This window comes from Cebidichthys violaceus, unplaced genomic scaffold (assembly GCF_023349555.1).
Source record: "Cebidichthys violaceus isolate CVI_PGR_0920_01 unplaced genomic scaffold, fCebVio1.0.p SCAF_5, whole genome shotgun sequence".
NCBI lineage: Eukaryota > Metazoa > Chordata > Actinopteri > Perciformes > Stichaeidae > Cebidichthys > Cebidichthys violaceus.
In genome coordinates, this window is record NW_027176705.1 from 3,827,186 (window position 1) to 3,841,655 (window position 14,470).

At 42.2% G+C, this 14,470-nt stretch overlaps 1 protein-coding gene across 2 annotated transcripts in view; it reads left to right on the forward strand.

Annotated features, from left to right (window-relative positions):
* myo5aa (myosin VAa) overlaps positions 1–14,470 on the forward strand; it is a 46,625-nt gene that overhangs the window by 19,754 nt on the left and 12,401 nt on the right. For both annotated transcript variants that reach the window (XM_068730187.1, XM_068730186.1), the window contains exons 10-28: positions 132–397; positions 543–624; positions 736–876; positions 1,916–2,041; positions 3,136–3,219; positions 7,123–7,278; positions 7,690–7,787; positions 7,917–8,003; positions 8,615–8,723; positions 9,054–9,265; positions 9,463–9,619; positions 9,781–10,020; positions 10,125–10,373; positions 11,243–11,336; positions 11,434–11,579; positions 11,820–11,933; positions 12,080–12,214; positions 12,563–12,619; positions 12,808–13,035. In XM_068730187.1, the coding sequence (XP_068586288.1) occupies positions 132–397; positions 543–624; positions 736–876; positions 1,916–2,041; positions 3,136–3,219; positions 7,123–7,278; positions 7,690–7,787; positions 7,917–8,003; positions 8,615–8,723; positions 9,054–9,265; positions 9,463–9,619; positions 9,781–10,020; positions 10,125–10,373; positions 11,243–11,336; positions 11,434–11,579; positions 11,820–11,933; positions 12,080–12,214; positions 12,563–12,619; positions 12,808–13,035 (2,781 nt within the window). The remainder of the gene's footprint in view (positions 1–131; positions 398–542; positions 625–735; positions 877–1,915; positions 2,042–3,135; positions 3,220–7,122; positions 7,279–7,689; positions 7,788–7,916; positions 8,004–8,614; positions 8,724–9,053; positions 9,266–9,462; positions 9,620–9,780; positions 10,021–10,124; positions 10,374–11,242; positions 11,337–11,433; positions 11,580–11,819; positions 11,934–12,079; positions 12,215–12,562; positions 12,620–12,807; positions 13,036–14,470) is intronic.

Consider the following 14,470-nt stretch of genomic DNA (forward strand, 5'->3'; position numbering starts at 1 on the left):
GCCGAGGAATAAGTCAGTGATGCTTATTTGCGCTACGTGTTTACTTTCAAATGAGGAAATCCATTTTTTTCTGAGCTGACATGTGTTGGTTATTTCCTGGTATTGATTAAGATCTCCTCTTTTCCCTGTAGCCCAACAATCACCACCTGACAGCGTTCTGCGAGTTGGTGGGCGTGACCTACCAGGACATGTCTCAGTGGCTGTGCCACAGGAAGCTGAAGACGGCCACAGAGACGTATATCAAGACCCTGCCCCGCCTGCAGGCCACCAACGCCCGCGATGCGCTGTCAAAACATATCTACGCCAAGCTCTTCAACTGGATTGTGGAGCACGTTAACAAAGCCCTAATCACCAATATCAAACAGCACTCCTTCATCGGGGTCCTCGACATCTACGGGTACGTCTGCGCATCCGCCTGTCTGTGTGGGGTGAACAGCAAATCTGAGGTTTTAAATATCACTCATATGTTAGGAGTAAAGTAATTTGCTCTGACTTTCCTAGCGATGTACTAGCAGCTTGACTCCTTTGTTCTTCTTCTCAAGGTTTGAGACATTTGAGATTAACAGCTTTGAGCAGTTCTGTATCAACTACGCCAATGAGAAACTCCAGCAACAGTTCAACATGGTGGGCAGCATGTGTTTTACCTTGGATTGCATGTTATATTTACAGATTTGACTTTTTGTTTTTGTTTTTTTGCAAGTATTTAGCTTAATCCCCACTTGTGTGTTTGCGCAGCATGTGTTCAAGCTGGAGCAGGAGGAGTACATGAGGGAGCAGATCCCCTGGACTCTGATTGACTTCTACGACAATCAGCCCTGCATCAACCTCATAGAGGCCAAGATGGGCATCCTGGACCTGTTGGACGAAGAGTGCAAGGTACGTTTTTACTACATTACTATTACATTACATTCAGTGTTTTTTTTGTATTGAAAGACATTTAAGATGCAGAGAGAATTGTTGACAGACTCTGTCCAAAAGAATGCATTTTATCCTGCTTTGGTTTGACAAGCATAAAAACCAAATAGACTGATCATAAATCTTCTCATCTTTAATCTGTCTTTTAAAGAATGTACAGTTACATAAGACTTGATGACTTATGAATACTGTTTGTGGAATAAAAACTTTCTCATACATGTAAACAAAAAGTGAAGTAAGTCCGTGCTGCATATTGAGCAGGAGCATGTGGGCTGTGGTTGAACCTCTCAGTGAGAACCTTCCACTAGTTCACACCCACATTCTGCTTTACATTTTTTATTTTTTTCCCCCACAGTCAACCTGTCAGTGCCTCCCACCACACACTTGACCCGAGCCTCCCAACACCCATGCTTAATAGTTCACATCAGAGTTCACCTGCAATAACCCAGCATACAAACAATGACCACTTTCTAGCGTACACAATGAAACTGAACGGATGTTTTTATTTTGTTGGAGGCGCTACACACTCATAGCAATGTTTGGCGGCGCTTTGGTTGAATGTATATGAACTATAAGCGTTATCTGAGTTGATATTCAGGTTGCAGCCAGTGTAGATTAAAGGCAGTGCTCATATCTGTACCATCGACACACTTCCACAGCTCAGCCAGTTCACTAACAATGCTGACTAATCTCTCTGTGGCCCTTCACCACTGCAAGGTCATTTTACAAGCTGTTGACATTTGAGGTGGTCCACATTGCTAACATAATTGGAATGTAACGCAAACACAAAATGGACATTTGGTTTGACTTCTTGGCAAAAGAAATATCAGAGAAGATGTCCTCGTGCACTGTGTAACCTTATAAAAAAAACCTTGTAAGATATAATGCAATAACTCTGCAATATCTGAATCTACTTGAAAGTTTCAGTACTTTGTCTTGCAGTGTATTTAGAAGCATACATGCATATTTTCTTACCGCGTGTTCTCCGTTTCTATACCAGATGCCTAAAGGTTCGGATGATTCCTGGGCTCAGAAACTTTACAACACCCACCTGAAGACCTGCTCCCTCTTTGAGAAGCCGCGCATGTCCAACCGCGCTTTCATCATTCAACATTTTGCTGACAAGGTGGGCTTGATTGTGTTTGCTTAATGTCTGCATATTGTTCGTCACACTATAAGAGGAGTTAGATTAATTATTTTTGAAAGTTTGACATTCAAATTTGGCTGGAAAACTAATGACAGGTCCTTTTGTAGCTCAATATACAACACTTAGGGACATGTTGGCTGCAGTTGCTGCTGCAGTGCTGGAGATATTTGTAGGATGGCTGGAGGACAGATAACTTTTTTTATAATCACTGTTTTCACACACAAAAAACAGTACTGCAGTGAAATGTTTAGAGTGTGTGTGACTCGTGTAATCCACTTTAGTGTTTCATGTCCTGCAATGAGGTGCTGTATGACGCAGCGTTATTTTTAATGTCTGTTTTAAGAGCCTCACTATAAGGTTACAGATAAACGGGGTCAAGGACCAATGCAGCTCCCTTGATATTAAAATGGGATCCTTGGAGATATTTCTGACCAAACATTAATGTTGATATATTTAAAGGTACTTGCATCAGGCGTTCATGTCCGTACATGAGCTACTCTGAGGGTTTTACTCTTTGCCTTGGAGCTTGACATAAAACCAATAGATAGAAAGATGTACCTTTTATAAATGTACCCTAAACATTAGAACAGTGAATACACATGTCTTTGGGTCAGATTATTTTTTAAGATCTGCACGAATGTGATCAGGAACACAAACATCCCAGGTAGAGAAGGTAATTTGTAGCGATGCAAAACCAAACCGTAAAAAAAACAAACCGGTCAATGACGTACAAACCAAACTGTGAGCTGAACCCAACCGAACCGTTGCATTATTTGATGAGATGCCAGAGACAAAGAAGAGGCAATTATCTGAACATAGGCCTACTTGACCATTAAGTACCTTGCCTTTCATGTATTAAAATGAATTCATTATTATCAATCAATCCATCTATATATCTTGGAGGTTGTGAACACACAAAAAAACTAATTTGTGGCCCAGCTGCAATACCTATCGAACCGTGGGCTTGTTGTGCTGTTGCACCACTAGTAAACTGAAATAAAAGACCTGGATAAATCCCAGTGAAATGTCCTCACAGGTATTGTAACACTAACTGCTCTCTTGTTGTCGGGCAGGTGGAGTACCAATGTGAAGGTTTCCTGGAGAAGAACAAGGACACAGTGAACGAAGAACAGATCAATGTGCTGAAGGCCAGCAAGGTGAGCAGTACAGACGCACACCTACGTTACATTTATATACATATATAATCGGTCAAAAGCAGATCCTAACTAGATTCATGTGCAGAGAGCCATTTGAACACATCATTGTACGTCCACTGAGATCAAAGCCAAGAAGCCTGCCAGCTCATGGAGAGCTGGTGCACCTGGTCTGTGTGTGAAAAATAGACGATTGTTTAGTGACCCGAAGTCCCACCTGAAGGCTCAGGTAACAGCGCCCTCCTCTGGCCATGTGGAGGTGGTGTTGTTGACAAATGCCCCATCCAGGAGATTTATGGCCAGAGAGGTTGAGGTTTTATTTGTACATAACAGACAAAGCTAAACACACACAAACAGTAAGTCAGGTCATTGGCTAAAGATAAAGATGATTTTGGTTCATTGTTATGATCTCAATATGTTATTATGATATATTTTGCTACATATTGCACCTGCTAGTTTGTCCAAATATATTTAAAGAGCTTGCAGAAAGACATGACTAAGCCTAAATAAGTTATTTGTTAGCAACAGTAGTAATACTGTTCACATGGATCTGATTTTGCAAACTTCCATGCATCCTTATGATAATCTTTGACACATTTACTAGTTTTGTCAAACAGAGACATCACAACAACCATGTGATAAAGTTTCTTTTTGCTTTCAAAATTTCTTAATGGGTTGATTTCACAGTTTTTCAAATGATCATTATTTAATTTTTGGTAACAAATCACTATTGAACTGGAAAACCACACTCTACAAACATACGTACGTTCTATTGAACCTAACTTAGCCAGATCACCCTGAATTAACATCACGTGTGTGTGTGTGTGTGTGTGTGTGTGTGTGTGTGTGTGTGTGTGTGTGTGTGTGTGTGTGTGTGTGTGTGTGTGTGTGCGTGCGTGCATGTTTTAATCTTTGTTCAGGATCCATGTCTAAAACCTGGTTGGGTCAAAAAGCCATTAAAGCCATTAAATCTTCTTTGCTGTTTTGATGCACACACACACACACACACACACACACACACACACACACACACACACACACACACACACACACACACACACACACACACACACACACACACACACAAGCTATGATGTAGTGTGTTTGTCCAAAATGCTTAAAGTGACCATCGACTGTTCTCTTATAGACTTCATCAAGAGCAGAATTGGGTAAGGGTTGAAATACTGTCTGCTCTAACCTCTTAACACAATCACTTAACACACACACACACACACACATACATACTCATGGACGTAAAGTCTGAATGTTGCCATGGAAATCAGGGAGATTTAAACAATTGGGATTACATGGTAATGAGCTCTTTAAGAGATTTAGTCTAATTAACTTAAGTTTTACTTCCCTGTTAAGCTTATCCCATCATTGTGTGTGTGTGTGTGTGTGTGTGTGTGTGTGTGTGTGTGTGTGTGTGTGTGTGTGTGTGTGTATGTGTGTGTGTGTGTGTGTGATTGCGAGAATGCACATTTTTTCCAGCTAGCTGACTGTTTGCTCATACCATGAGGAGCTGTCAAATGAACTTGATAGCACTGTCTTTTTCAAGCCAAACCCTACTTTAAACCATTTTATTAATTTGTTACTCAACCTTCAGCCGCACAACGTTAATCCTGAACCCTCCCTCAACGGTCAGAGAATGACTGAAAAATGATTTTGTAAACATTTAGCAGCTAGCTGTTTTCATTGAATAACAGCAACAGAGAAATGCTTGGATGATGTGTTTTGTAAAATTCTGCTGTTGATAGCCCTTCAACTGTCAAGACAGTTAAAGGAAATTCTGGTTCATTACAACTTGGGTCTTATTTGCATAGTCTTGGCCATTGTCTTTTTCAGTATTGATAAAATGGAACTCGCCAAAGTCATTTCTGAGATCTGGTAACAGGGAGACATTGTTACAAAGAACTGGGGCAAAAGAACGTGCAGTCAGACATTCATACAGGCTGTAAACAAGCTAACAATTTTGCCAAATTATCTAAACCACTTTGATCATCTAAACCCAAAGTGTGTGCTAATAGTCCTTCATTGCACAGTAACCCAATACAGTACAGTGAGTCCAAGCTGAACCAGGAAGTCCATTTATAAACTGTGATAGATATTTACATTTTACCTTTCGTCTTCGTTTTCTCCCCGAAAAAAATTTGGCTAATTTGTGGGTGTGTTTAAAACCTGCAATCATCTCATCGTCACACATGTGTCCTGCCACAGTGGACTTATTTTTAGCAGTGTCACTTAAATACCAGATCTTAGCAATTGGCCAAAAACTCTGCAAAGAAAATCCAGGTTGTATAAAACGTGTATGCAGTTAAATACTCCGGCACTGTAATGCTTTCAAAGAGTCCCTGCATGGCTCAACACTGCACTGGGACCTGCAAGACACACAGGAGTCTCGCATTCATGCAGACGTCTGCTTGCAAGTCTAATCAATACGGTGCATTCGAGAAAATGCTTGATGCAGAGATTTCCCATGATGCATTGCAATCCAGGAATCTGATCAAGATTTCGACAGATCAAATTCCGCCGTGTGGCCGTTTCCCTACAACAGACATGCTTTATACTTCATGCAGGCTTAGAGCTCAGTGGAAAATGCATCCCAAAGAAATCATCATCCACCATGTCTCATCAATCCATTTCAACCTCATCATTAGTCAGCCTGGTTTTATCTACTTTTCGGTTTGGATCATAGATGTGTATTCTATTTCTGATGGGGGTAATAATGATTTTGGAACTTGAGCTTATGGGTTTCCTTTCCTTTTAATGTCATTGTGTTTCTTTTGTCACTGTGTCTCCATATGTTGTCCATGTATGTTTGGTTCTGTCCTCATCATGACAACCCTTCCCTGCCAGCAGAAGGTAAACAGAGGCGTTCTTACAACGCTGGTCCGCCTGTAGCTCTTCCTTTAGCTCCTTTTTTCCCCTCTTTTATCTTTCCTCCTTCCCTGTCTCTCTCAGTCACTGAGGTATTATCACTCTAACAGCACTGATGAGGTTGAAGTTATGCGTGTGTGTCTTTGTTTGCTGCATGGGGAGCACTAAAGGCACTCTGAGAGGAGAAAAGAGGGCTGGACATAAAAACACGGGACAAAGGAAGGAGGATATTTTTATGTTTGCAGAGTAAAGTCTTTGTGGCCGTGGCTGTCCAGATTATCCTGCTTAATGCCGCTGGTGCAGAGGAGCAGCATGGCAGCGCTCTGAGCTCAGCAGGAGGAGCTGAAGCTGCACATAACACAGCATCCTCCTCATATAACCTCAGTGTTATATGGAACATGACTGATGCGTTTGTGTGTATCATACATGATTTATGTCATAACCCCATGGCAAGATAATGCCATACAGTCATATATGGCCACTGCATACTTTCATATATGACGACACATAACCTTTTGTTGTTTTTATTGGCTTTTTAAAACATTTTAACGTTTAACTAACGCTAATCAACAGATCAATCTACTCACTCATCTACTCCAACTATCCGGCAGATTTTCTGATGCCTTTGTGTGAAAATGTTAGAATTAATTAACTCTCATGTCAAACCATGTCTGCAGTTGATTACTAGACTAGATAACTTGATTGCTTTTTAAATTAAAAAATGAAGTCATCAAAATCGTGGTTTTTGACACTCAAGTGAATTTATGAAGGCTGTCATTATGCTTTGTAAGGCTTGATGCAATAGGTAAGAGAAATGGATACGCATGCCAGGAACTGTAAAAAGAGGCTGTTAGAAACATTCATCGCTCAGAAATATGTTTTGTAGTTTCACTAAAGCTTAATTTAACAGTACATCCAGAGTGAAATGCTTTATGGATAACCTATTTTTCAGTAAATCAATATTCCCCTGCAGTGTCTAATGCTGCCATCAGCTGCTCTGTTTGACTGTAAGCGGGCTGCTTTCCCCAGTTTCACCTGCTGGTGGAGCTGTTCCAGGATGGGGAGAAAGCCACCAGTCCCACTGGTCAGGTCTCCGGCACCGGAGGCCGGACCCGCCTCAGCATCAAACCTGACAAGGGCCGTGAAAAGAGCAGCAAGGAGCACAAGAAGACCGTTGGCTGCCAGGTTGATATCTCTTTTCAGTGTTTTTGTTCTGTGGACTGATGCAGTTACATACTCAGTGTAGGTGTTTACACCGATGCTCGGTCCGATCTAACGGGACAAAGTGAGATCAGATCCAGCACATTTTAGTAGATTTCAGATCACATTGAATATATATTAGATGCCCTCTTTACCCACATGTCTTTTCTTGTCCAAATTCATTGTCACAGTTTTGTTTTTATTGCTGCCAGTTGTGAATTGCAGCTACATAAAAATTAGGAAAGAATGACTACTTGAATTTTCAGTTTGTTTGGAGGGATATCAATTATTTCTTAATCTGTTCTGATTGTTTTGACTGTTCTGAACAGCATGTTTTCGTAATGATGAGTTTGAAATTGCAAAAGAAATGATCGTGATGATTGTCTTCTCTTGTAGTTTCGTAACTCGCTGCAAATGCTGATGGGTACTTTGAACGCAACAACCCCACACTATGTACGGTGCATCAAACCCAATGACTTCAAGCTGGCCTTCACGTGAGTCTTCCTCTTCTTTATTTATGAAAAACACATTGTTCTAGACGTAATCATATTCTCTAAGCCGCCATCTTAGCTCAAGTGTAATTTATAGAAGCCATGTTTACTGTTGTTATTTGATGTTGGCAGGTTTGACCCTAAACGTGCAGTGCAGCAGCTCAGAGCCTGTGGTGTCCTGGAAACCATCCGCATCTCTGCTGCAGGTTTCCCATCCAGGTACTGATTCATCCCAGCAACACTGCTACTGTTTCTCGTAGACTGTCTTGTGTTGGATATGTGTTGTGTCCTTAAAAGAGTTTTTAAAGTTTCCGAGCAGAAGTCAAATGCAAATTGACCCTACATGTAAGAGTCTGCTGTACAATTATGTCTGAATACTTCCTCACAACAATGCAGCCAGCCAGCCGGCTCGGTGCAGGATGGATTTGTCTTTGTTGCGCAAATGATTAGATAGAGGAAACTGTTTTGTCTAGCCTCCTGCACAGGATTTTAGTCTGGCTTTACTTACAGGTCTTCTTAATACATATTAGATCAATATTGATGCTGAAAAAAGCATTTTCGCATGAGAAAACATTGTTAGGATTTTAGTCAGAATGAATCCACTTACAGGTTATATGTTATATATCACAACAATTTTACAACTTGACACCACCAACATGCATTGCATTATGTGGTAGTGAGTATTTCTCCTTACAGAAAGGCAAACAGCAAAGCAAACCTGGTTCCCTCTTTGCAAATTTACTTTGCTGAAAAAATGTACTTGATTGAACAAACAACAAATTAATCAAATGTTTACGTCGTGGCTAACTTTTTTTATGTGTGTGTCTCAGATGGACGTACCAGGAGTTCTTCAGCCGTTACAGAGTGCTGATGAAGCAGAAGGACGTGTTAGCTGACAAGAAGTTGACCTGCAAAAATGTTCTGGAGCAACTAGTGCAGGTCAGACAGTCTGGGTTTTTACCTCTCCTTCATTCTTAACAAGGAAAAATAATGGTTATAATATGACTTGCATTGTTTCTCATCTCATCTCATCTTCAACCGCTTATGGGATCGGGTCGCGGGGGCAACACCTCCAGCAGGGGACCCCAAACTTCCCTTTCCCGAGCCACATCACTCGCATTGCATTGTTTACGGAATCTATAAATTTAGTCCTTTGTTCTACCCCTTTACCTTTCCAAGCAAACACTAGTCTCACAGAGTAAATCTGTCCCTTCTTTGGTCCATCTAATCACCGTCTTACTCCTGGTCTCTGCTCCTGTCTTCCTTCAGGACCAGGACAAATACCAGTTTGGTAAGACCAAGATCTTCTTCAGGGCCGGCCAGGTTGCCTACCTGGAGAAGTTGAGGGCGGAGAAGTTGCGTGCGGCCTGCATTCGCATCCAGAAAACCATTCGCTGCTGGCTGGCGCGCAAGAAGTATCTGCGCAAGCGCAGCTCTGCCATCACCATCCAGAGGTTCACCAGAGGATACCAGGCTCGCTGGTGAGTCAGCTGAACTCCCTCCATTAAAACAGAACAATCACACGCGAACACATTTGATTCTTTCTTACGGATTGTTTTAAAAGACAATGCTGGGTAAAGCTATTTGTTTTGATTGTTGTCGCAGGATGAAATACCTACGGTCTAAAGTTGTGTTCAGTACTTGTTAGTTGAGACCTGTCTATCTCTGGTCTCCTCAGCCTGGCCAAGTTCATGCGTCGCACGCAGGCGGCCACCATTATCCAGAAGTACCAGCGGATGTGCGTGGAGAGGAAACGCTACAGACAGAAGCAGGCTGCCGCTCTGGTCATGCAGACGATCCTCAGAGCGTACATGGCCCGGCAGAAGTACCAGGCGGTAAGACACACAAAATACTGTAACAAGCAAATCATACCCCTTGCAAGTGTGACTATTACAGAAAGGAACAGGAATCAGTGAAATCATTTTACTATACGTAATTATACCCACACTTATCACTCTTCCTGCTTCTTCTTTGCTGTTTCTGTTTCCGTCTGAAGTTACGGCGGGAGAGCAAGGCGGTGATCATTCAGAAGCGCGTCCGCGGCTGGCTGGCTCGGTGCTGGTACAAGCGCTGCCTCGTCTCCATCGTCTACCTGCAGTGCTGCTTCCGCAGGATGAAGGCCAGGCGCGAGCTGAAGAAGCTGAAGATCGAGGCTCGCTCAGTGCAACACCTCAAGAAGCTCAACAAAGGCATGGAGAACAAGATCATGCAGCTGCAGAGGAAACTCGACGAGCAGGTGAGTGATTTCCCCCATTTTATTTTTTTGTCTTCGTGTGTTGATTTATTTTGTCATGCGGATGTTTGACTTGCCTGTTTTTATGATCTGTCCCATGCCTCCAGAACAAGGAAAACCGGTTGGTCAACGAGAGGCTAGTCGGTCTGGAGACCACCTACACAACAGAGAGCGAGCGGATGCGCGGCGAGCTGAGCCGGCTGCGCGGGGTGGAGGAGGACGCCAAGAACAAAGGCAACCAAGTGTCCTCGCTGCTGGAGGAGCTGGAGAAGCTGAGGAAGGAGCTGAGTTCCACACAGAAGGAGAAGAAGACTATCGAGGACTGGGCACAAACCTACAGGAACGAAATGGAGAAAGTAAGACAGGATCCACATCTGTACCTGTAGACCTGTAGTGGTCCTGGTCTTCCATCTCACTGTGCACAGTGTGGTGTTAATTGTTGTCTGTAGATGCGTTTTTCTCTCTTTTGTAGATGTTGGTTGCGTATTTGAACCTTTTTTGGAGATTTGAATTTCAAGAGAAATTCACTTTTTACTTAAATACTCTCCTTAAAACCTCCACTTACTTTTCATCTTTTAGTGAGACTGTCACGGTCAAAAGTCCTATTATTAGTTTAAAACTAAGGTCACTAGAAATTGCTCCAGATTAGTACAATGTCCAATAGTTTCCTGGGAATGTATATATATATATATCACAACATTTTTTTTTTTTTTTTGCTTAAATATGTATATTTGCACCAGAGGAAAAAACATTTTTCCCCAATTTAGGAGCCAGATCGAACCAGTGTGAAATGGGCACATGGTGGGGTCAGAGGGCCCAGTTGCCCTGGGGCAGGTGAGCACAGGAGATAGAGTAGTGTGCTAGTGAGGTAGCTACTGAACTCTGTGTGTGTGTGTGTGTACTCTGTGTTTTTTCTTTCCTTTGCTGTGTTTCTGTCTAGTATTTTGTCTGTTTTTTGTCTTCAATAACCCGGGGAGCATCTGTTAAGAGTTAGGAGTTACAGTAATGAGTTAGTTGTGGAAAATAAATGGATCAGTCACATTTAGTTCTGTAGAATGGACTTCAGATATTTCATGTTCAAGATGCTGACCTTGCTTTGCACAACATGTTAGTTAAGGATCATTTGTTAATGTGTGTGTGTGTGTGTGTGTGTGTGTGTGTGTGTGTGTGTGTGTGTGTGTGTGTGTGTGTGTGTGTGTGTGTGTGTGTGTGTGCGCGCATGTAGATGGTCTCGGAGCTGAAGGAGCAGAATTGCTCGCTGAAGAAAGAGAAGGAGGACTTGAACAGGTCGATTCAGGAACAGAGTCAGCAGATGACAGGTATGAAAACGTCACCAACTAAATCATCCATCTAGTCATACAGAAACACGTTAATTGTCTCCTAACCCATACACTGTGTTTCTTTATGTCCCTTCAGAGAAAATGGCCCGTGTGATAGCAGAGGAGACTCAGCAGCTGAAGACCGATCTGAACGAGGAGCGATCTCGCTACCAGAATCTCCTGACAGAACACCGCCGCCTCGAGGAGAAACACGACGACCTGAAGGAGGAGATGGTTTCTTCGGTGAGGAGCACATGCACACGCCCCGTCAATACATAGGAAATGTTTAACTACTATATGAACATAATTTGACATCATTTAAGCGTTGCTCGAATTCTGAAAACACTGAGACAACAAATGTATTGGAGCCATTATTTAATTTTTATCAATATCAGATTTGCCTTACCACAACAGCAGAAAGAAAATGGTTTGTGATATTCAACACAAACTGCACTTACAGTTTATTTTCTCTCTCATCCGTAGAACGTCTCAAAGCCTGGCCACAGGAGAACAGATTCCACCCACAGCAGCAACGGATCAGAGTACACGTACAACTCAGAGTACGCCGAATTGGAAGAAGGTTCCCGTGCCGCTGAAGTAAGATCGTTGGCATTAAGTACACATTTAATAAGAGTTAGTTGCTGATGTTAAAGTAGCCTTTTCATTTAAACGCATTTAAACGTCGCCATTTAGATGCTTTTCACGGGGCATGTGCTCCGTCCTAACGTTTATTTGTCCCGCAGGATGTGACTCGAGGAATAGACACCTCGCTGACCCTCAAGCTGCAGAAACGTTTAACAGAACTGGAGCAAGAAAAGCAGTCGCTGCGCAACGAACTGGAAAACAAGGAGGACCAGTTCCAGCGGGCTAGAGCCAGGGTACCGACACCCACACTGGGCTCTGACATATATCATATTATCAATATGTAGAATATTAACAAAAGATATTACACGTATATAACACCTAGTAAACCTGCAGTAATGCTTGTATATTGCTGAATAAAAGCTTTCTAAAGCCAAAATATGCATACGTTAGCATTTAATAACCTAGTGTAAGAACAATTTTTTTTTACAGTTTTTATAACTCCTTGATATAATAAGAGGCTTTTTCATGCTCATGTACATCATTTAAAAGTATCATTTGTTAATACATAGGGTATCGTCTTGTCAGGCTCTGTTCTTATTCTGTCTTGTGTCACTACAGAGTTTGTCTTTGTCTTGTTTCAGGATGACGTTGAGTTTAAAAAGGCTCGTGGGGCAGAGCTGGAGTACGAGTCCCTTAAGGTAAGCTATGAGAGCAGTTTAAAGCAGAAATGGCACATGTTTTCTCACTGTTTCCAGATAATGACTGGATCCAAAGCCAGACATCTTCTTTTATTACAGTGTTTCCTGCCGTAGCTTCAGAAAGCCTCATATGCCACTAGTTGTCATAACTATGACCCCCCCGACACTGAATTTGTTTCTCTTCTCAGCGTCAGGAGCTGGAGTCGGAGAACAAGAAACTGAAACATGATCTGGCGGAGATTAGGCAAAGCCTCCTGGGTAAAGCAGCTACTGGTGCTGGGGCCCCGGGCTCCCCAGCTTACAAGGTGGTCTTGGAGCAGCTCAACGCCTCCTGCGAGGAACTGGAGGTCCGTAAGGAGGAGGTGCTGATCCTGCGCTCCCAGCTGGTCAGCCAGAAGGAAGCCATGCACCACAAGGTAGAGGAGCATTTAACTCTCCTGGTTTTCTCTGTGCTTAAAGAGGGAAAGTTCATCCATCACCACTGCTCAACTGGAAAAGATCCAAAGATCTTGAAAAGCCTTCTATATGGCCAATACTATATGTAATTAAACATGTAGGCTCTGTGGTCACTTGGTGCTGTTGTTCGTTCACAAAATGAAGCTAGATTTAGGTGGATGTCTCCTGCTTGATTGCATCCACCTTCTTACATTTGTGTGTTGTGTTTTCACCGGTGTCTGCTTCTCTGTTTGTCTATTTGTTAGCACAATGTCCCAAAACACGACAAATGGATCAGACCAAATCTCTAATGGCCTAAAGATGACTTGAACATTACTTGATTGACTATTAAACTCTAGTTAGTTGGTGATTTCGGGTCAAATCCCGTTATTATTTACACTGTGTGTCGATATTGTTTTCACTGCACCGTCAGTGTGTCTAACTCTCCTGTCTCCACCTTCTCTCCTCCATCCATGCTTTCCCACAGGATGAGAAGGTACAGTTTAAAAACTGCATCATGCATGAGTATTTAACACTTTTTTCAAAGTGGGTGTTGCATGCAAAACCTCCTTAGGTAAGAAATCTGATCTAGAAATCAATTTTATATTTCATCTCAGTGATAGCAAGCAGCAGGACCGCTCTGTGCTGCTCTTAGCACCGCTGCTAGGAAAAAGTAAATTAAAGTTTACCCATAGATACTAAAAACAGCTGTATTTCTGGTGGTTGTTCAATGGTGGAAGTTTCTTACTTTGCACTAGCAGCTGCTGAAATATGGCTTCTTCTAGTGGGTTTCATAGAGAGTTTAGTTACTTTAACTTGCTCTTTTTCGCCTGCCACCACCAATATTCCTTTTTCCGCCATCATATGCCAAAGGAAACGAGTAACTCCTGTAATGCTTCGGACATTAAATTAATGATATGTAACGGCGTGAGAGCATTCAAGGGTGAGTGTTCCCTCCAAAGTATGACAACTATTTGTGCTGGAACCATGACAGGTGACCAAATTATTGTCAAACGACAAACCCAATAGTAAAGCTATAACATAAAATCACAGAGGAAACACAAGATCAGTATTCTTACTTTAAGAGGCTTTACACACACACACACACACACACACACACACACACACACACACACACACTGCCCCCTCCAGGCTGGAGTTTGATTATCTCATCTGTCAAGTCCTGTCTGTGTGAATGAATGCAGTTATGGACTGTTTGTTTCACTAAAAGTCACTGAGAGTTCTGCTCATCAGCAGCTTTTACAGCAGCCATTTTGCATTTGTTCTTGTGAACACTGTAATACATTCACAACCCACGGATGGATGTCACTACAAAACTAAACTCAAGTTGAAATTTAAATGGCAGCCTGTAACTTTCTGTTTACATGACAGTCATTCTGAAATTGCATACAATGT